Here is a 22,868-nt window from a genome sequence, read left to right as displayed (position 1 = left end):
GATTAATGTTAATGTGAACTAATAGTTAGCAGTCCAGTACCTAGACAGAGAAACAGTTAGCAGCTAACGTTAGCTTAAGAAAATTGACATATGACAAGCTAATGTGCAAGATATTACTCTAAGGAGTTGGTAGAAACAAAACCAAAGCTAATATGAAAATATTGCACTCACGTTTGTCAGGTAGTGGGTAACACGTTTTCAATACTTCCTCAGTGTTTGGTGGAGGTCTGAACATACAAATGTTAGCTAACATGTTAGCTAGAACTACTTGAGGCAACAGCAGGAAGAGGCCGAGTGAAAAAAATGAAGCCTGTTGTTCCTCTTTTCTCAAGCAGACCCAAAATAAAACTGACTCACAAAACTTCTAAACAACTTCCACAAACAATGAGTAATATGCTCACTTGTTCCCTCACTTTTCTTCCGTTCCAGCAAAGTGCTGCCTTTTAACATGAGGTCTATCCCACAGGTCAATGGAAGTGAGGTCATATGCAATAAGACTAACGGTGTGTTCCATGTACCTGGATTGTACTACATGGTGATTACTTTTAACCTCTTAATCACTTCATATTTGCTCATGAGACATGCAGTAAATAGAACTTTCTAGTTTTATTCAGTTGATCTGTACTCAACAGAAGTCTTTGAGAGTATGTGTTCGAATCCTTCTGTCCTGTCTTCTTTAAGTAAGACATTCAAACACGCGTTTGTGGTGGGCGTCCATGTTTTTCGGAACACACTATGTAGTCAGCTATACAGTGGGTAGTTAATGATCTATCCTTTTTCATCCTTATAATCAAAAGTGCTGAACTCATTTATTTGTAAAAGAAATCAATCATCATATATCTAAAAATGTTTGAACAAGGTCTCTTTAAATTCTCAGGTTAAATTTATAAATCTTCTGCTAAAAATAAACAGTATTTGGACCGGCCTGTCTCAAAGCAGACATTTTAACTTGTCCAAGTTGGAAAAGCACAGGTGTAACTAATAACATTAATGATGGCTCTCTTTTTTTTTTAAAGGCCCCATTAACTCATGACAATGTGACAGAGCCAGCATACACAACACTGGGACCCTGACACTGAAACCACTACATGGAATTCAGTCATCATGAAGTTAATTTTATTATCAACACCTGTGCTTTTCCTGCTGTGATCATCTGCTTCTCATCTGACATAGAGGGACAGACAGAGAGAGCTGTCTTCCTACTGAACATGTGCATTGACTTACAGGACACACACTACCATGAAGATGATGGTAAGTTATTCTTCCAGACACACTGGATAGTTTCAAGTCCGACTAGGCCGCACTTCCACTCCGGTCGTGTGCAAAACACACCTTGAGAAGTTGATACTGAACTGCTGAGCAAATACCAAACAGCTGAGCCCAACTATGCTATGCAGCCCCCTAGTGGTGCCAGCATATAGATCCATCATGTTCTTTCTGTTTATCGCCTCCTCTCATCACCATTGGGTTAAACAGAAAGCTTTTGTGTTAAACCTTGAGGGTGTGTGATCAAAGTACCTGTCTTTTACATAGGTGCTGAGAACTCTGATACTACGACTGACTTGGTGGCGTCATTGTGTTGTTTTACTGCAGATATGGAGTACAGTATGTACAGCATGGAGTACACTTCATCTCGTTTTTCCCTTTCAGCTGGGTTCCTCTGGCAGATGCACTGCATCACAATTGAGTTATCATACCAGGTATCTTTGCTTAGCTATATCATTGAATTCTAACATATGAGTTTTGTGAAAAAATAAGTGTTCAACCAAAGAAACTGTCTATTTTTATTCCTTTAAGAGTCATAAAAACATATATATATAACAATTGTGTAATACCGTGTACCATTGAACAATGAAACCGTGATATGTTCCAAGAAGGTTACAATACTCTGAAAATATAGTACAGTTGCAACCCTACCTTCACTACATCTCTTTTGCTCTAGTCTCTCAGTATCTTGGCATTCCACCAGTTCAGTCTAAACTAATGCACCATAAAAATAACAATGAAATATCTCAGAGCCTGCTGTAAAAACTGTCTGATCGGGCCATGGGAAACCGCCATCAAAATCAACTGAGCCAGCCTGGTCTTCCTAGGTTTTAAGTTGTGTAGTTTCTGCACTTTTGGGGCTCTTCCATTGTAACTTTTGGCTACGCCATGTCAAACCGTGACCAATTGATTTCCTTCTCTATTGCCAGTTTTACCACACCGACTTGAACTAAAGTCTCAGAGGGACCCTCTCCGGAGTGTTGCGTGTTGAGTGTCATGGTGCACACGCTCTGCCTCCAAGCGGGCTGAGGTGTAATCTCGCAACCATGGCCGACCCACAATGGCTCCGCGTCTCTGATGTGATATTCATGTCTGTGCAGCGAAATGGGGAAGTAAGGCATTTCACCACCTCACCAATGCTACAGGTTCCCTCTACATTATTACTTCCGTCCACTTTAGAGGGGAACTTCCTTTTAATCAAAAATCTGGTGAGTGATGTCCCCAACCTCATCCTCAAATCCTCTGCTGTTAGTGGAAGTAACTTAACCACAACTGGAGAGAATGATTTATAAAATGAATGCGATATAAGCTGGCAATTAGTAGTGACTATTTCAAGAGTCATAGAAAGTGACAAAGTTATGTTTCTTTTTGCTCTAAATTACACAAGTACATAATCACCATCAGTAAGCAGTGTACCCTGTCTGTCTGGCTCTCACTTACAGGGGATGACGCTGTTTTCTGGGGGAAAGTTCACTGAAGTCTCGGTGGAGAGAGCTGATCATCGCGGTGATCTTTTTCTATACACATTTCCATTGACAATTACTACAACAACACAAGGAAGGCGACAAAGACATGGTGAGTTACACGTAATCTCGCCATATATATGCGTGAGCTGCCAGGTTCTGCTGTCAGGGACGGAGGCTGTTTTTCGAGTAGAAATGTCCTGAAAAGTCGGTGAGACGGACAGGATTATAGAGGCTTTTCCACGTATAATTGTGGTATTTCTTTCCTCATGTAAGTCGCCAAAGACACTACCAGTTACCATATTGCTGTTGTTTGGTCCTGTATCGTTGCTTTGTGGGTTGAAATGTGGGACATTTCCCTTTTATTCGATAAGTAAAGGATCTGTTCAGCTGTCAGACTGTGAACACAATTAGACCGACACACTCCTACGGTTTTTTCATTCACGTAGATGCTGTCTGGCCTCTGCAGTGAAACTGTTCCTCCTCTCCGCATCTGTGACTTTCACACAGGCAGCGAGGTTGAGTATCAGCGCATGATTCCCGCACTGAGAGGGCAGTGTGAATGGGGCTACAGTCTAATGTAGGTGTAACTGAGAGGCTTTTTCATATGCTTTTGACACTCACATGTAAGAAAAGATTGTTGTGATTAGGCTGTGGATTCCCTGTCCTTTTGACGTACGATTGCGAAATTGTGTCTAACGTACAGAGCCCCGCGCAAGGAGAGCAAACAGAAAACTCTAAGGCTTGAGAAAGACAGGCCTTCCTGTGTGTGGACAAGGATATGGTGGGAAGGGGGTGGTGTGTGTGTGTGTGTGTGTGTGTGCGTGTGTGCATGTGTGTGTGCATGTGTGTGTGTGTGTTTGTTGGGGGCTGGGGTTGTTGCCATTCATGCATGCACAACCTCTGTTGACATACCCTACTTTTACCGTTCTGTCCAGCAACCAATTTGGTTATGCTATAGGAATACAAATGAAACATAAAGAACATGTGTATGTACCACAAACTACTATTTTCATTAACGATCAGTCTGTCAATTACTGTTGTTTTACTATAAAAGAAGCCACCACAAATTCCCTTGTTTAGTCCTACGAACAAAAACAAACATATTCAACTTGTAATGATGAAAATTACCAAAGATTGACATTTGAGTAGCTCGAACTCGAGATTTTTAGTGAAGTACAAAGTTAAGAAATGTAGTAAGTTTGCAATCACATGGCCACACACAAATTAGTCAGATGGTCGTATGATAAGCATTAGTCTCATTAGGAGACATAAGTACCTTTAAACGCTGCCCATCACATATGATCTTATGTTATTAATTAGAGCCTGAGTAGTAAATTGGGCAGGCTGATCTATTGGCTGATATTAGTTTACAACAAACATGTAACTTAAGAGATCCTTACCGAAAGTGTTTGTCAAGGTTAGGGTTACAATAATCAAATACAGCAAATGTGGTATTTTCCAAATGTACCCGAAATAGGGATGCATGATATGAATTGAGCAGATATATCATTGGCTATTATTTGCTTTATCTCTTAAATTATAGCCAATCGCTAAACTGATTTCATGAATTGAACAAGCGCTGCATCAACACTGTCTGATACAGTAGGCTGCTGTATGTACCATTACAGCTGCTTTGCAATCCATCAAAAGCAGAGGAGAAGAAAAACAAGGTATAAAAATTTTAAACATACAAAATCATGTTGTAACATGATTTTTGTATTTTTTTACCGATACAGCGTGGTCGAACAATTTTCAAAAGAAAAAGTAATATCACAAAACACAAATATACGTTTTAGAACAGGAATTAGGAGCCAGTGAATAGAACCTCACTGATATATCAGTTTCGCCGATATTGGCCTATGACAGATATAAAAACTATTTTCTTTACAGAACACAACACAGAAAACAGATGTGTGGGGTAGGTTAAAAATCATTAAATTCACAGTAAAGTTTACATTTGCAGTGCCTTGATGTAATTTCGGACAATCAAGTATTATTGTTAAACTGTAAAATATCCTTCCACCATTACATAACTTTGTCACAAGTGTTCCACATTTGAGGGATCACTGCTAATAATTTGTGTTTATATGTATATTCTGTGTATACAAGGATATCCACCAATGTATCAATAACAGAATTTTTGAACTTTATAGTACTGGTTAAGGGAGATTATGTGTTAAAGTTAAAAAATGAATTAAGGTATCAAAGTTTCAAGGCTTCAAGGTCATTTTTTTGTATTTATAAAACACAGGGTTGTATAACGAAATTAACGTTTGTAAACACCTGCGCGCTACACAAAGTACAGAACATATATGCAGCTATTGATAAGCACAATTTGGCTATCAGCTGCTGCCTCTTCATGCCACGCCCTTGCAATAGCGATTAAAGGTGCAGTATTCAAGAATCTTAGTTAAAAAAAACATCTAAAATTACCACAAATGATCAACAGAATGGGAGGAAAAGACACTTGAAAAAGACGGTGATAATAGGCACTTGTGTATGGTGCCGCAGAGATATCTACTTAAGTCTGACCCGGTCCAAAGCTCCTGTGCTAGCAGAGCCGTCAACACCAATACCTCCCCAGCGCTCCGAGCTCCCCGCTAGCCGCTAGCTGCACAGCTAATCAAGCTTACTGGCTACTATGCAAATATATGAAAATGCACCTTTAAATGATGGATCCTTATCAAATTTTGAACACCTTCAAATATGGATGTCGGTATGACAGTCTGGTTCACTAAAACTGTTGCAATTACAATGACCGTAGAATAATGACATTCAGCTGGTCCCCATAAAAACTACGTAGTATTTAGGTCTGCTATTGGTTGTGTGGTGATTCTCTGTTAGCAAACTGTGCTATTGATGTATATCACCTGTGAACCTCAACTGGTCTCCATGACACGCAGTCAGAAACATATCTGAACACAGAAGCATCCCCCTCCACCACAACAAGGGGGAGGCCACGGCCAGTGCCACGTGGGACTAAATGGCAGCTCTCCAGCCTCCCCCATCACTCCGTGGACCCTCTGCTCTGTAACGGTTTCCCCTTCACGGACAGTTGTTATTTTCCCTCCCTTGTCGCTCAATGGTCATCCTGACACATTTACAGCCCCCACGTAAAACCTGTGAGCAAAGTGGCTCACTCAAGGAGAATATAACCACACAGCCAGCCAGCCCCAAGTATGTGCTCACCCTCCCGCGTATTACCCAGTTACACACACCGGTTCCAACTCAACAATCCCTCTCCCTGCGGTGAGCAAGGCGCCGTCTTACCGTGGAGGTGAGCTCTCTCGTCTTTTTACTTCGGAGGGCGCCGCTGCACATATAAGGTTTTCCTTCCGCCAATATTGGCTTTTAAAAAAAGTTGCATCACCTTGGGTCTTCCGTCCCCGCTCGGTCACAGCCGGGCCAATAACTCCTCCTCAGGCCCCTCCTTTCTGAGCTGCTGAGCGCGCGGGGGTCCGAGGCAACACGTGGATGACGGCGCTCTGCGGGTGCGGGTGGACACGCAACCCGTCAGACAAGACGCTGCCTTAAAAACATGCCGGGTCACTTGCTGCATGTGACCTTTGAGATGATGCCAGACGACGAGTTAATTGTGTGTAAAAGCAATTAAGCGTCAATCAAAGTAATTCTGCATTATTAATATTTTTTTTTTAATGTTGTTTGTTTAATTCAAAGACCCAGTTGGAGTGACACACACGGGGATGTTGAGGGGCAATCACCCGAACACACATTGATATCACGGACGTTTCACCGGCACGTGTTCAGTGGAGGAATGAACGCATGTGTTGCTCATTCTTTTGTTGTAAGAGCATGCCGCAACGATTCCTCTCTCTCTCTCTCTCTCTCACACACACACACACACACCTCCTGTGATTTTGGCTGTGCGGTGTGTATGTGTGTGAGTGTGTGTGTGTGTGTTTGCAGGTGGTTTTGTAAATCACATGCTTGCATCCGATCATCTGTGCCCTGCGCCTTTGATGATAATGCAAATTTAAATTCTGTCACAGCCTGGTGGAGGCAGAGGCACAATGAGTCAACGCGACGCTCCAGACAGGTGTGGTAGCCTCGGCTACAGCAATGCCACCGGTGACAGATGGGAGCCTCCGCGTTTTAACAGCATAGAGGACGTGTCACGGATGAAAGATGCTGCCGGTGAATGGATGATGGCGCTCCAGAGGTTTTGGCATGCAGATGCAGGGTTTTACCTTGTTTGAGGACCGATCAGGTTGTTGGGGTTGGTGGGAACGCGGAGGAGGAGGAGGAGGAGGAGGAGACACGCATGCAGGCGCAGTGATGGTCAGGCTGGGGTGAGAGGAGGGAGGTGAGGGGTGGCGGTCAAAAAAATTCTGCTGCCTATAGTGATGTGCCACAGTCTAATGCTGCCTCACAGAAGATGGTATGAAGATGTGGGGAATAAAAGTGCACTCATGTTAAAGCAATAAGATTGAAGATACACGGGCAGTATTATAAAAAAAAGGGGAAATATTCCTTTCCACACACATTGTTTCCCTCCTTTGGTAGAGTTACTACGATTAGATTATAGTTTGGTTTTTTTTTCAATTGCTAACATGCATTGGTCAAAACTGAGTCAAAACTGTCAAAAGTTGCATTCGCACTAAATGCATTCAGACCACGTTCTCCCATATCCATGAACATTACATTTCTCCCATTCTCATTTCTCCACCTGTAAGTTACTTTGAGTTTGCTGCACATTTTTCAAACGTTAACACCGTTTTAAAAGCTGTTAAAAAATATATTCATATTATCCTAAAAAAAAACCCAACCGGAAATAAGTCAGCATTTTTGCACTTCCGGTTCCCTTGTCTCAATGTTAGTGGGGTTTTTTTTAACTGGTTTTCACTGGAATGCCTGATATAAGGTCTGTTGTTACCACAGGTTAAACATATTTAAGTTGTGAACATCACAGGAACACATCTACATAGCACAAGTGACTTTGGTGAAGTGTGATGTCTGCACCGAGTCCAAAGGATACTTCAAGATATCCCCCTCCCCAGCCACCCTCTGTTCACCCTGCTGCCATCTGGCAAAAGATACAGAAGTATCTGCTGCCGTACCACTAGAATACAGAGCAGCTCCATTCCTCAGGCTGTGAGACTCCTCAGTTCATCATCAACACAAAAAAATAAAAATGACTATAGTTTACCATGTACCTATTTCTGAAATTGGGATTTTGAGGTGTTCTTTGGGGGCGTTTGTTTAAGGTGAGTTTATACCAATTATTCATGACCAGATCAGTTCAAACTTGCAACAGCGTTTTTCAAAACAGTTTCATCTAAACATGAATCTTTGGTTACTTTCCCCATCTCCAGCTAGGGCAGCATGTAAGGTCAATTATGTCCATTGTTGCACATAATAAAGTAGTCTGTCTCTTGTCGTGTAACTTAGAGGAACTTAAATCACATCCCTGACATAACGCATTCTCACGACATTTTTGTGGTGGGACAAGTCGCATTGCAGTCTTTGTTTGTTGTCTTCAAATGAAATTATGATTTGGCAAATTAATCAGTGAATCATGTGCATGATAGATGTTTTTTGTTGTGTAAATATAGATCTATACATCATTGTAGAGATCTTTTGTACAGGTCAGACATGGTATGAGGATGCCGTGTTACTGCGGCCTGTTGATCTGATTCAATGCTTGATGTTACAAAAACACCGTAGACAGGTGGGGTGATATTTGCATCAGGGTATGAAAGCTGTGTTTCAGTGTTTCTGTGGCCCAGGTGCCTTTAACAGTTCTCACAGGCATTAAAAAGTTGTCTTAAACATTCGGCTGCTTTCCTTTATAGGCTAAAGTTAGTAGCTTGTCAAGCATGGGTTGGAAGTGCATTGCAATCTTTCGGTCCATTAAAGTGATTAAAGATAAATCCAAAATTCCCTCTGTGAAAACCTTTTACTCTAATATGTCAACAAAATGAAACAAGAACTTTATTACCTGGTTTGATCCAGCGTTCAGGTTTCTGTTCTGAAATTGAAGCTTAATTGGCATAGTTTCAGGATCAGGACCACACCTCAACAGCGCCAACTTCCGCATTTCTATAAATAACCACCTGACCGTCTCCTCTGCTTCGCTCTCGTATTCTGCACCCCTCCCCCCCCAACCCATTTCTCTCTGCCTGTTTCTTCTTTCTCTCCTCTCCTTCGTAGGTCCATGAGGGTGTCCGTCGCTGCCCGGGAGTGGCGGCGGATTCTCTACAAGAATCCCCACAACGCACTCGAAGAACTCAAAAGAACCAAGATCTTCGACACTTCGTTTTCCTTTGTCACTAATAAATCCTTAAACGCATCTCGTTGACGGTGTGGTCCTTGCTAGTGAAACGTATGCAGGTAAGTGCATTTTTAATCAGATAATGTGTCATTCAAACACAACATTTCAGAAAACGCATATCACCAAAATGTTTGTCAGAAGTTACGTTATCACCTGGGAAGGTTTCATGGTGATATTCATCAGGTAAACGTTTACTCTGGTCGACTTTAGTGTCTCACCTTCTTCAGGGGAAAAGTGCTACAGGTTCAAAGCTAAAACCAATGAATAATCCAACTGCAAATAGAGTCAACGCATGCACAATCAAGGCAAGAGCATACAGAGGCCATGACCTGGAAAATCTTAAGAAGACAAGGTGCTCCAAACAGCCCTTTTTGCACCGCAGCAATAAAGTCATTTCCTGCAACAAAATGAGCCCAAGCGCCGGAAACGTCTGCGGGTACGACTTCCTTCAAACTTTCAGATGTTTTAGAGGCTGGGTGTTTTTCTGTTCCATTTGTCATCATGCTGGTTTCCCAGTTAAAACTTTAAATGTATCTAACATCAGGAAATGGAGCAAGATCAGAGATCAGAAAGATACAAATTCGCATCGAAAGTCACGTAAAACTGCCACATGAAAAAAAACAGACATGAGTCGTAGTTGATCATGTTGGTCAAATGTGTCTTCATTGTGTATAAAGCACAAAACCTGTGTTAGATGAAGAACCACAGTTGAATGTAGTGACCTGACTGACGTAAACCATTTTGGAATATTGCAAATAAGTTATCTACAGACGGAGTAAAAGAAGGCCCTTTATTCATTTTTAGTGTGGCTGTTAGAGCTAATAACACGCTAGATTCTCTCTCTTTTTTTTTGCTTCAGTTATGACCACGCATGATTGATAATTATGTTTTCTGCTTTTATATTGTAATGTTCGTGAGCACGTCTGATAATTGAGTATGCCTTGGGGATGTGGACGAAGAGGACCCTTGCAGCATAATTCTGAACACTACTGCGTTTTGTGTATCACATGCAAGTATTATGCCCGCTTAACACATTGTGGTAGTGCAATAACAGATAAAGGGTTGTCATGTCCTCAGAAAACAAATGACAGTTTGATATAGTTAGACATATACAGTCTATTATATAGCCTACAGGAAAAGTAATAAGGGCCCCCAGAGTAATCTTGTCTATAGGGACCCATGTTGTGGGTCCCTATAGACAAGATTACTCTGTGCTTCCTTTAAAGCGGACAGATGCTGTCACTGTTTCTGGAAGGATGGTCAAAGCAAACAAAACAATGTGCTGAAAGATTCTAAAACGCTCTATAGAGTTGGTGATAGTAGCGCAGATACTGCCCATAAATTCAAAGCCACTGAAATGATTGTGTTATTCTTATTATAAAGGTGGTGAGGATAATTATTTCTGTTTTTGTTATCAGATATATATATTTTTTCATACGAAGTTAAAGCTGCTTCAAGGATCTTGTACTTTGCTGATCATGGCGGCCCCTTTGGACAAAAGCTAAAAAAACAAAATAAACCATGTATTAGTGCGATACCACCAGACTACAGAGCAGCTTCTTCCCTCAGGCTATGACACTTGTTTCAAAGCCAAATCCTATGTTTAAGTATTATTTGCATAGTAAGTTAATTTTGCTCTGAACCACTGCACATATTTATCCATGGAAATTCTCACTTGCCCCTCAGGGCTGGTTGAAGGATTTGTTTGTTTGTTTGACTGACATACCTGACTGTTGGGAATTTAGCAGGATTTGAAAACTGTTTGAAAATCGGCAGATGCTGCGCTCTTTCGTGAAATCTGAGCTCATCTGGAAATTTGCCCTCAGTTCACAGTGCCAGGCAGTGTCATTTCAGCTTTGCAGCATCATCGAAGGTGTCCAGAAATACAGGGAAGTTTGAGCTCCTATCTACACCACAAGCTAAAGCAAACCCTCTTGATTAACTACCAGACCGGTATTTTACCCATCTTCTCCTAATTCGCCCATATCCCACGTTTGCCTTCTGTTGCTTTTGTCCTCACATCCTCTCACCTTCCTTATCTTTCTTTTTATTTCATTTTGGGATGTCCTACCTCGGCCTGAATGCCTGTCAGCTACGCTCTAACAGGGGTAGAGGGTTATTACATTCCACTGAAGTGTTTATTTGCAGCTTGGGAAAGTGATAACGATAACCACAGCATATGAAGACAAAGTTTTTCCGGCTGCCAAATATAACACAGGTGGACACAGACGACTCACAATGTTAATTATACATCTAGGTATGTGTACAACCCTGTTTGTCACAAATAGTTAATAAATTATCAAGCACCCCTAGCATCTGCTATGCTAACAACTACTTTTTCCCATGCCCTTTCTTCGACCTAAGAGATAATAGCTGAGTGTTTAGGGAGTGTCATGTCCCCCCCTCAACATATGTGTGTTTCCTGCAAGGAGTGATCCATTTGCTCCATTTTTCCTTGTGTCCACTGATGATGTAAATAGAAGCATACACGTCAGTTAAACTTCAATCATTTTTAATGAAGACGTTCTGATTTCTGCCCCATTTCACCCCAGAAACACTGGCCGTGGAGTTTGACTTCTGACCCAGTGACAGTTGACAAAACCCAGAATCCTTTGGGTTAGGTAAACAAGGCTACAGGGGCTCACATAGCTTTGCCTCCTTGGCGACACACGCACGCACCCACACAGAATACTAATCTACCACTGCCTCTAAAGTGAACTATAACGGTGCCATGTTACAAAGTGGTTCAGTACACAATATATATAAATAATATATATAATAATATATATATAAAGTTTAGTGCTAGTTTAAATGTTATGTCGATATATACATAGAACAATGGCATGGAGGGTCAGTATTTGGTCGACAGTTACTGGAACTTTAACTATGAGATTCTTTTTTTCTATTTGCATTTTTTCCCTCAACCCACACCTCCTCTAAACTGCAAATCTGGGTCAGGGTCAGGGTCACAGGGGGCTGAAGCCTGTCCTAGCATGCATGGGGACAGGGAGAAGTGTACCCTGGACAGGTCGCCAGTCAAAAAACAACACCTTATACATATAATTGGGCAACACCATTCACATGTAACAGAAAATGAAAACCCTTTTTCCACATCAGGAATATTTCCAGGAACCCAGGGACAATTATTGGAATTTGGAAAGCTTCCCTGCATTTTGATTGGAGGAAGCGGAGTCGAAAAATGTTACAGTGCTGAATGTTGTTCACTGGTCACTTGCAATTGCTGCTGTACAACTTGTGTACATTATCCAGTCGCACAATATGCAATAAATTATATTCAATTGAATAACAACATGTTAGTAATCTCACTGACACACTGGCTCAATAGCACAAAAGGTAAATTAGCACATTTTCAATGAACACGGCATTATCTGCATTTTCTTAAGTGCAAAATATTGTGGGGTGTAAAATAATGAGCCAAAAAATGCATGCAATGAAGACAACCTTTCTATCTATCACATGATAGGATATTATTGATTTGGGGACAATGACATTGCTTGCGATCTAGTCTTGTTGTGAAACATGCTGTTAAATAACATTTACTATTTGTCGACTATATGAAAAGTTATTGACTTTGAGTCATATCCAAGCTAAAACTTTGCATACTGGTTTATCTCCTGTTGTATCCAAGGTAAATACTATTTCCTATTGACATTGGCCATTTTCCTCCGTCATCACACTCAGAAGCTCAAATGTCATAGTGCTGCGTTCTAGAGTGCAAGTCATACTGTATAAGTGTAGGCAGTCTAACATTATGTTATCATTTGATTGTTGCCAGATTGATTTGCAACTGTGAAGACAATGAATAGATAGGGTCATCGGACCATATTTCCAGGTTAAACAACAGGTTTTTAATCGATTCGCTTCCATTAACACAAGACAACAGCTAACATTACCATTCAAACACATTTTAGCTAACGTTACTGTTTGATATGACAGTTTGATACATTCAAATAAGGAAATGTGTACATTAATTTAGAAATAGCAACAAATATATTGTAATGAAATGGTGATGTTAGCTTGAAGGTGTTTGAATGCTAACATCAGCTAAAGCGTTATCAAATGCGTTGTTTCACCTTGAAATATGGCCTCCCGATTTTCACTGTTCATAATCTACTCAGTTGCTGATCCATTGGTAAACTGTAAAATGCTAACAACTTGTCAGATAAGACACATTTATATGATTTTAAACCTGGAAAACAGTAGCATTACATAATATCATCAATAATCCCAGCATCCAATTTTCCCACCTTGCGCAAGATGGAGGCAAATGGCCGCCGAGTGCACAAGGTAGATGGCTCTGCAGAGTCACTCACGATCTCATCTGTGTAATCTCATGGGGAAGCAGACTTAAACAAAATAGAGATTACCATGATGCGACAAGTTGTTGTAGATGCGCGTTGCAGTGAGAAAAAAACAAGAAGCAGAAGGTTAAATGAGTTTTCTCATCAGCGAGAACTGGAGGTGAGATTTTAAGTTTCTGTCAACAGTGGTGTGCTAGCTAACGTTCCCCTCAAGGTCAACAATGTTTTCTTTTTCCTGGCAGCATCGCCAGCTGTAACCCATAGATGTAATCATACACATTTTAAATCGTAAATATGGAATGTGTTTGATACTATTTGGGCCACCCTGATGAGTCTGTTAGCAGTTCAAGAGGTTTATAACTGGATCTGTAAACCCCTCACACTACCAGATAATCTGTGCTGCACACTATGTTTTGAGCGGGCACTACATATACAGTACATAAGAGTGAAACATTGATTGCCCATTAGCAGTCATACTTGGGTCGCCTGTCTTTTAAAGCAAACTGCTGACGAAACACAGGCGATGAGTGTGGTTCAGCACTGAGGATGCAGATGAAGGAATGCGAGAGATAATGGAACAATGGAGAACAGAAATTGGCCACAATTGCCCAATAAGCGACGGCACTGTGTTATTATCGGACTCTTCAAAAGTCCAGCTGCATGATCAGACTCTTTCACTTTCATTATGAAAGAGAAGGCCGATCACAAGACATTACTTATTCAACCGCTGCTTTAAATTGATGCACTGAGTAATAGCAGCTGCTGGTTACTTCTTTTTATTAGCACTACTTCAACTTCTTCAGTCTGAAAGCTGTGAAAATCAGGAAGGAGCGCATCCTTCCTCCATGTTACTAATATTTCAAAATCAAGACAGACACATAAAACTGCTTTTGCTAATAGCTATTCTCCACACGTTGCTCAGAGGATAAGTCTAATCCATGTTTGCAGATTTGTGTACAGAATAATAGATAAGGACTGAGGGCTTCAGCGCACTCTGTTTGAAATTTAATTAGGCATTTCTCCAAAAGCTGTCAATGTCTCCGGCGACAGATGAGGAGAATGGATGGGAAGGTGAACGCGTGCCAGTCTGATTTTTCTAAACCCCAACACCCTAATTAAGAGTCATTTATTTTGATTTAGTTCACTGCATGAAAAACGTATTTAAATTTAAACCTCATTGAAGCTGCTTCAGGATTAGCTTTTAGACTTAGCTTTTAGTTCCTTCAATTAACAGTTATTAGAGCACCTGTGCATCTGCGAGAGGCGGTTAAAAGTGCTGATAGAGTCTAAGCACTCATGGAATGCCTGTTGTCCAATCAAATCACTCAGTCAGAACAAAATGTTGTACGGCTCCCGTGACTCACATCCATAAGTGATCCTCGTCGGAGCTTGAATGCTAAAAAACAAAACGTTTTCATCATGGGTAAAATGACAAAATTGAAACAAAATCCAGAGGTTGGAAAGATCATACAGTATTTCAGACAAAAAAAGAGGCTGGCAAAAGACAATGAATGGCTGAGGAGAAACATTTTCAAGAGTAGTACAGTGTGAACACGAAGAAGTTCTTCTTAACCTGCTACAGACTATCTGTTAGTGTGAGAATATACTGTCAACAGATTCGGTCACACCTGTGCTTTTCCTGCCTCAGCACATCAAAATGTTGACTGTGAAAAGAGGCTGTTGTCCTGTTTCGCTGATGACAGTTTGTCATGTGATAGCAGAGAAAGTACAGGTGGGACCAGTAATGATTATAGAGGCTGAATTATTATTAGTCCCACCTGTGCCTTACTTGCCATCCTGACATGTACTTTTGGACTAAAAGGAAACCACACCTCAGTGTACATTTACCTGAATACTGTGCTAAGTTCGAAGTACTTGTATATAAGGTTGGGAAGGTTATTTTAAAATTGTATTCGGTTACAGTTACTTATTACATGTTGAATATGTAGTCAGTAACATAATCCAAGTATCACAATATTAAAGTAATGTACCTTTTGGATTACCTCAGTCCCATAGACAAAGCGAATAGACTATAGAAAAGAAATGTCAATAAAATTACTTTTATCTAATCTTAAAAGTGAGTGTGTATTCTGGACGAATACACACTTGAGTATTTGGTTTTAAGACCTGAGTGTGAGACTCGTGAAGTGTTGTCACGTGTGCACATGTGTGTGGTTACAGATTAGTGTATCATTCTTTATTTCAAAATTGTAATCCCGTTAATTATCCCCTTTTTTACGGAGTGCGACTGTACACCCATTACATCTTTTTTTCTGTAACTTTACCAGAATACTGTCACCTTTTCTTGTATCCTGATGATGTAATCCCATTACATGTTTCCCTTTACTCCTCAAGCCTGCTTGTACTTGAGTACTTCTATTTAACACAACTTCATACTTCTACTCCACTACATCCCAGAGACAAATCTTGTACCTTGCACTCCACTAACTTCATTGAATCATGTTTCTCCAGATGTGCTGACTTTGAATATTTCTGATAAACTGAAGGATGTTCCTTTTTATGTGTTACATTCTGCTACTTGTTAAACTAAATCAAACATTTGAAAATCCTCTTGGATTAGCTGGAAGGTGCATTTTCACAAAGTTGAAAATCACATTACAAACATATGAGTGACATAGATAAAGTTACCCAACAGTACATAAAGTAGTTAAAGGAGCTCAATGTTCAACATCTACAGCAGTACAAGTCAACATACACATGAATGCAGCAGTACTACAGCCTCAATCCAAAAACATCACATATGATAGTATAACATTGTGAGGGGCCACTTCACTGCACAGTAAGAACTTGTACTTTTTATACATTAACTACATTTTACTGATACTTACATACTTTTACTTTACTCACCGAAAGCAGTTCTTTCCACTTGTAGCATATTGTCACAGTGTGGTTTTAGAACTTCTACCTCGCTGAATGATCTTAATCCTTCTTCCACCTCTGCTCCTGGTGGTCCCATCTACCACTGTCAATATAATTATGTGTCTCTCACGTATTTACATAGGAAATCCACTTTAATGTGAGAATCTGTATTTCTCGTACACTTTTTCATTGCCTCTCTTGCAATTTGATTTCCTCGTTACTAAGACAGAGTTACTGCTGATCTATGACCGTCCTCGCCAAGTGACACCCAGCTCTGACACCCAGGCGTGGTCAGAGAGGTGTCGTACTGTCTCTGTGTGGCTAACGGGAGCGCCTGCATGACACGCCACTGATCTCAGCTGTCTGCGCTGCCACACAGGCTCCTGAAATAAACCATCCCAAAACACATCTTTTGATAAATGTATTACAGGCAAATGAACACAACTCAAACACAACTGCTGAGTGATCACTTTCACTGCTCTAAGACAAACATTTGACCTCACTTAAGACAAATGTATTAAGTCAGTTTTTACTCTATTGCTCAAACAAGATACAGTCCAGCGATGACCAATCACGTCCAACCCTGTGTGACACCCAGCCCTCAGGAGTAGCCAGCGTGACGTATACTGTCTCTGTGTGGCCAACAGTCGCGCCTGCATGGCGAGTCACTGATCACAGCTATACAACCTGCCTCTACTACCACAAAGCCTCCTGAAATAAACTCATTTATAGGATGTCTTTTGATAAACATATCACAGAAAAAAACTGTCACCCAAGACAAAAGGGAATTTGACATGATTTTGGATCATTATTATTGTTATTACTTGTGTAGAACAAATTGGAAAAGCAAGAGCTGATAAAAATAAACATTCAAAAGATAATAACTGATTTTGCCAATGAAGTCCACTGAGGACTAACTGTCCAGACTGGACCGGGTGCTTCACATAAGCCTTATAATGTTAGGGAAACACCTGCATGCATCAAATGACAGCCTCTGTCTGCTGATGATGGCCTTGCAGTTCACCACCACTGTGGGAGATGACATGCTGTAAGTTTGCATGTATAACACGTCAGAAACTTTGTGCAGTACTTTGACCATACTTCAGACAACAACTTCAGATTCATCTGCTGATGCGTTAATAGGCAGCAGGTGATCGTGGAAAGAATTTCGACGTACGGAAAAGCTGCATTATGTCATATCATGTGGCTGTGGCATGAGGACTGTAAGTAAGAGTTCTGATAATAACGGTAAAAAAAACAAAAAAAAATCTGTCGCTCTTAGTCATACAATATTGTATTCAGATTTGTTGTAAGGAAATTCAATATATATATATATATATTTATGTTTATAATATAATACATATAATAATACATATATCTGTATGTATATGTATATGCGTGTGTGTGTCACAATATGCAGAGGACTAATACATAGACTAGCTGTTTTTCCTCAGTGATCTCATCTTAGATATATCCTTCAAAACACAGTTCCGCAGAAAAACACTACAGATGGGTTTAATTAGAACAAGACATAAAACATGCACAGGGACTTGATTAGCCTGAACACAAGAGACAAGCATCACTAATTGAGACAGTTGTTCCTAATAAGCCTCATTAGCAGATAATGAAGACTGTATGTGGAAACTAATCCACTGAGGACATCTAGTGGAGAAACTAAGACGTGAGTTGTCACGTTCATCAGTTGTAAACTCTGGTCTCAGCATGAAGCAGGCGGGACAGCAGAGATGGTACTGGATTATTAATGGGAGAGGGTTCTAAGAAATATGCATAACTTAACTGGCCTGCTGTGTCTATCACTGCAGGGAGAACGAATCCGACAAAGCAACAAAGCAATAAGCAATCTGTCCAGTGTAAGTATTCTACTGTTACTTTAGACTATGTTTTATGCTCTTAGATTAACACTTGCTTGCATGCAATGATATTTGCAATTATGTCAATCTGTCTGCATGTAAACATTTTACTGTGAACAAGAAAAAGAAGAAAAGAAAGAACAATTCAATCAGTTCTGTAGATACCCTGTGTTGTGTGTTTCTGTAATCTGATGACTCTCTCTGGGGTGCGGGCGTGCATGCTGCCTGCAGGCGGTGATTCGTTTAAATAGCAGCAGGGGTGTGACGCTGATATGAGTGGCCCTACATGGCAGCTCCACATCTATAGGTGCCACCTAACAGTGTTCACCTTTCATCCCAGTTTCCACAGCACAACATTTCCACCACATTTTACTATTCAGTCTTGCTTCAGGCAAGTGTGTTTGTTTGTTTCAGTGTTAGATATCTTGAGGCTAAAATGTGTGTCTGAACAGCCCTAAGTGGAGCACTTCTCCTTTTTTTTCCTTAGTTCGGAAGGCTGTGTTCTGTATTCTTATTCATCTCCTGCGTCTTGTTTCAGGGCTGCTCACTCTGAATCCTTCATGAGTGTAATATCTTTGATCAACAGTGTAGAGTCGCGTCTCTACACTGCACGTTACATTCATCTGTCCGTTCGAGGGTGCATGACAATGATTTATAATCTTTTTGAAAATGAAACACTCCTGCTCCCTTCACAACGGTCTGACTATGGCTTTTAACCAGTAATGTGCATCAGCAACATGCAGCAGTCTGGCAAACACAGCCTGTTGGATCAGCCAGATGTTATTATACAAGTGAACAGCAGAGGGCAGTCTCGTATAGGCAGTGATCCAGAGTTTGACAGGAACCTAAACATAAACCTTACCTTAACAGCTCCTGGAATTATACTTTGTGTGTGTGTGTTATTATATTGTGAAGAAGAAAAAAATGGTATTAGGGCCCAAAGATGCATAGTGTGACTTTACTTCCTAAATGGGGGAAAAGAGGCAAAGACAGACATTTTGTATTTGTAAAAGTACTTTTATTCTCTGAGCCCTTAAGCACATTAAAAACAATTGCATTCTTGAAAAATTAGACATCTGAGTGGATACTCTGTTTCAAGTACAGCACTTCAACCATTGGTCGCAGGGGGATTTCTTCATTCTTTACACATCTTCCATCACAAAAATACACGTGTTGTATAAACACTGAGCTGTACATAACATTTGCTCTGAGTAAAGTGAGGGCGAATAGACACTTGATGTTAGGGATCCTGAAAAAAAAAAAAAAAAAGGGACTGAAAATGAGTTTGAGTACCTGAATTTGTTGGCATCGCTCGAGCAAACCCTCACAGGACTAAGAACAAATCTATGATATGTATTACTGTGCAGATCGACAAGCTTGAGAAAATAGAGTAAAAAAATTACGATAAAAAACCCTGACCTGATTCGATTAGTATCAAAGATATAAAGATGTAAACATTACAAAAAATACCATTTACATATGCACAAAGTTATGGGTCCTGCCCACAGTGAGGTTTCCCCTTTAGGAAGCAAATGCACCTTCTGGTTAAGGCACTCGCTCAACAATCAATAACTTATTTTCAAAGACAGAGTGAGGAAATGTCTTCAATACAAACAACTATAATTTAGCCAAACTTAGTCATATATCCACAGATATGTACAGAGGCCACCAGCATGTATTCTGTCTCTGACGGAGAGGCACTTGACTTTCAGAAGCATGACAAGTTCCAACAGGAATACATGTGTGGCACCTGACTTTATGAAAAGGTTGCGTTAAACTCTCTATCAAGGCACCACACATGTTCTCAAGTCCCTACAGGAACGTTTGTTCCGATTGTCCAGTACTGAGGGACCAGCTCGTGCTTCTTCTGGGATGCTCCGGGCATGAACCCATGATGGATTTGGATACAAAAGTGTCCAGAAGTTATAATGCGGCCTACATGTGCCTCTTCATGTGGAGAGCCAGGTGGTCACTGCGTGAAAAGGCGCGCTCGCACAGGTGACACTGGAAGGGCCGGTGTCCTGTGTGCTTTCTGAAGTGACGGGTGAGCTCGTCTGACCTGGCGAACTTCCAGCCGCAGCCTTCCCAGTTACAGTGGTATGGCTTCTCACCTGAGGGACACGACAGAAGAGTTCGTTTAGATCACATCGCATGGACAGAACCAAATGAAATCAGAACGAGCAAATGACATAAATCAATGTGTGCTGGTGTGCTCACCTGTGTGTGTCCTCGTGTGGGCTTTGAGGTGGGAGCTCTTGGTGTAGGTCTTCCCGCAGCCCGGGAACTCGCAGCTGTGCGTGGCTGCGCGTTTTCTGGCCCACGACCTGCGGCCTCGCTTCTGTTTGATGCTCCCCGCGTCGTCCTGCGCGTAAAACTCCAGCAGCGACGGCGACGATGGAGGGGTGAGCATCATCCCCTGCATGGAGGCCGGGTGGTGCTGCTGGTGGACGTGGGCAGGCTCTCTGTGCATGTTGTACTGCCCCTGGTAGTGTGGCAGACTCTGGTGTGTGTACTGCGGCTGGTAGGGCGCGTTCATGTACTGGTTTTGGAGATGGTGTTGGTTGGGGTGAGGCGAGCTCATGGAGTTAACTTGCGCAGTCAGATGACAGCCTGTGCGTCCCTGAGGTGCATGTTGCTGCATGTGGTGCGCACCGAAACCTGCCAGCGCACCTGGATGTGTGGCCTGGTGGTGCGTAAAGGCCGCGGCGCGCATTTGTTGTCTATCATACATATGTCCCATAAAGTCCCCAGCGGCAGCCATCATACAAGACTGGCCCACAGGCTCGGTTTTAATTTTGTATCCAAGAGGAGGAGGGGACGTGGCCGCGTGGTGATGAGCGGGAAGAGCTGGAATGGTGACCGAATTCGGCGCTCGCAGCTCGGTGTACTCCCGCCCGTCTCTCGCCTTGCCCGCGCTCTCCGGTGAACTGTCCCCCCTGTAGTTCATCTCTGGCGTGAGGAGCTCCGCCATGAGACTGCGGACTGGGCCCTCGCTCGTGTAGCTGACGGTGCCGTGGTATCTCTGTGCGGCCAGGTGAGGAGGAGGGTTGTCGCCGCAGTCTGGCACAGAGCTGCTGCTGCTGCAGCTCTCTGGTGACTCCGGCAGGGAGTACGCGCACTGCTGCTGCTGCGGCGGGGAGATGTTCCCGCAGCTGGTGCTGCCGTCTCCAACATCGGAGCCGATGGTGTTGGACAAAATGAACTCGAGGTCCAGGAACTTTCCCAGCTCGTCGTCGTCCTTGTGGGGTAAAGCAGGAGACTGGCGGATGCTGAACTCCACTTCGATGAGCGGGTTGTCTGCGCCGCCTGTTGCGCTGCTGCTTGCACAGTCATCCACCTTACACAGCTGCACGGGAGAGCAAACGGGAACGAAGTTAGAAGAGGACAGAGTTGCTAATGCGAGCCAACAATCAGAACTAAATATACAATACATATATAGATTCCGAACATAAAATCATCTACTTACGTTGTGGAATTGTTTCCCTTCCATCGCCTGGACACTTGAAAACGATGTCACAGCTGGCATCAGTGCTTCAGCCACAGCCATGCTGACCAGTCAGTTCAGAGCAAAACGGACAGAATTAAAACTGCAACAACGAGCAGAGCCTGTCCTCTCTGTCCATAGAGCGCCTGTTCGGTAATGTTGACAGCTGAGTGAATGCTGGAGTCAGAGTGTGTGTGTCAACCGTCCTGATGGAGCCTCTTATAGCTCCTTAACTAATACCGGGAGGTGTGGCTTCGACTCCCCCCCAACGCACACACACACACACACACACCTCCCCCACTGCAGCCTGCAGCGCAAACATCAAATGGCATTCAGGTGCGCCAACAGGTTAGTTCCAAAAGTGCGTAAAGTTTAACCAGAAACAGCATTAATGGTTTCATGTGAATGAGTCAAAAATTATCTCGAGGAAACTTCTTCCCGAAGGCTTGTGCGAATAAACGTTCTACTTTGCCACGGGATTATTTTTTAACAATCTACGATGTTCCTCGCTGTATTTTCAACCTGAAGTTAGACGGCGAACAGCCTTGAATGAATGTGCGGAGTACGTAGATGTCAAATGCATCTCCATCTCAGCAGCTCGTCCCATTTCTCTCTCAAGGGAAACCCAGTTCCCTTGAGGCAGGTACAGGGGGCGACACCAAGCCTGGGTAAAGTCGTGGAGCGCAGGGAAGTCCAAATGCCAGTGCGCAAAACACATTTCCTAACAATTTTACATTCAAGAGAAACACTTTATTCAAATGTTCGAAGACGAAAATATTAAGAGAGACTATGTAAGAAAAAAAAAAAACGTGATCCACTGCTGGCTGTAAGCCACGAGCAAGGTGGTGACTGACTCTCCGTGCCTTTCATTTTTTTTCCAGTTTCGTCCCTGCCTCTTCAAACACACGCACGCACACACACCTTGTTAATTTGTCCGGACTTGATCCCTGCATGTTTAACACAAACACAAACGTGTGAAGCGGTGGCTCATCGAAACAACCTGGTTATCTCGGTGTCAACAAATGACGACATGTTTCTTAATGACTACCCCCCCAGCAACCCCGTGAGTCCCCTGCAGTCATATGGTAATGTGCAGGTGGATGGGTGCAGACAGTGGAGGCCTGGGAGAGAGAGAGAGAGAGAAGCCTTAGAAATAAAACTTTAGTGTTTATTATTGTTATTATTATTACATTTTGTACATATACCGTGTAAGATTCACACATTTGGAACAGTGTGTGTGTGTATGCATATTGAGCAAGTCATTATTACAACTTGCGAAACAGCCAA

The 22,868-nt window shown here is 42.0% G+C and overlaps 2 protein-coding genes across 3 annotated transcripts in view; both read right to left on the bottom strand.

Moving 5' to 3' along the window:
* slc6a9 (solute carrier family 6 member 9) overlaps nt 1-7,111 on the bottom strand; it is a 77,887-nt gene extending 70,776 nt beyond the window's left edge. Inside the window, exons 1-2 of one of the 2 annotated variants that reach the window (XM_030403513.1) lie at nt 6,941-7,111; nt 6,003-6,217 (exon numbers count right to left, since the gene is read on the bottom strand). The gene's annotated coding sequence lies outside the window, so the exon portion shown is untranslated. The remainder of the gene's footprint in view (nt 1-6,002; nt 6,218-6,940) is intronic. The other variant, XM_030403512.1, reaches the window with a different exon arrangement.
* Nucleotides 7,112-19,093: 11,982 nt separating this feature from the next.
* klf17 (Kruppel like factor 17) lies at nt 19,094-21,799 on the bottom strand. The gene is made up of 3 exons (XM_030401710.1): nt 21,564-21,799; nt 20,315-21,443; nt 19,094-20,208 (listed from the first exon to the last, which is right to left on the bottom strand). Exons 1-3 carry the CDS (start codon nt 21,642-21,644, stop codon nt 20,033-20,035), a joined length of 1,386 nt encoding a protein of 461 aa, XP_030257570.1. The 5' UTR covers nt 21,645-21,799; the 3' UTR covers nt 19,094-20,032.
* Between the last annotated feature and the right edge of the window lie 1,069 nt (nt 21,800-22,868).

The sequence above is a fragment of the Sparus aurata genome, chromosome 21, assembly GCF_900880675.1.
Source record: "Sparus aurata chromosome 21, fSpaAur1.1, whole genome shotgun sequence".
In the NCBI taxonomy this organism is placed as follows: Eukaryota; Metazoa; Chordata; class Actinopteri; order Spariformes; family Sparidae; genus Sparus; species Sparus aurata.
Note: the sequence above shows the minus strand (reverse complement) of the source record. Positions and strands in the feature narration are given on the sequence as shown.

What these genes read in the sequence shown, in the direction of transcription:
- klf17 (XM_030401710.1), bottom strand. Translation starts at nt 21,644, where the DNA reads ATGGCTGTGGCTGAAGCACTGATGCCAGCTGTGACATCGTTTTCAAGT. An exon ending in AAGGGAAACAATTCCACAAC is followed by an intron (nt 21,444 to 21,563) that starts GTAAGTAGATGA and finishes TCTCCCGTGCAG; the next exon opens with CTGTGTAAGGTGGATGACTG. An exon ending in CCACACGAGGACACACACAG is followed by an intron (nt 20,209 to 20,314) that starts GTGAGCACACCA and finishes CGTGTCCCTCAG; the next exon opens with GTGAGAAGCCATACCACTGT.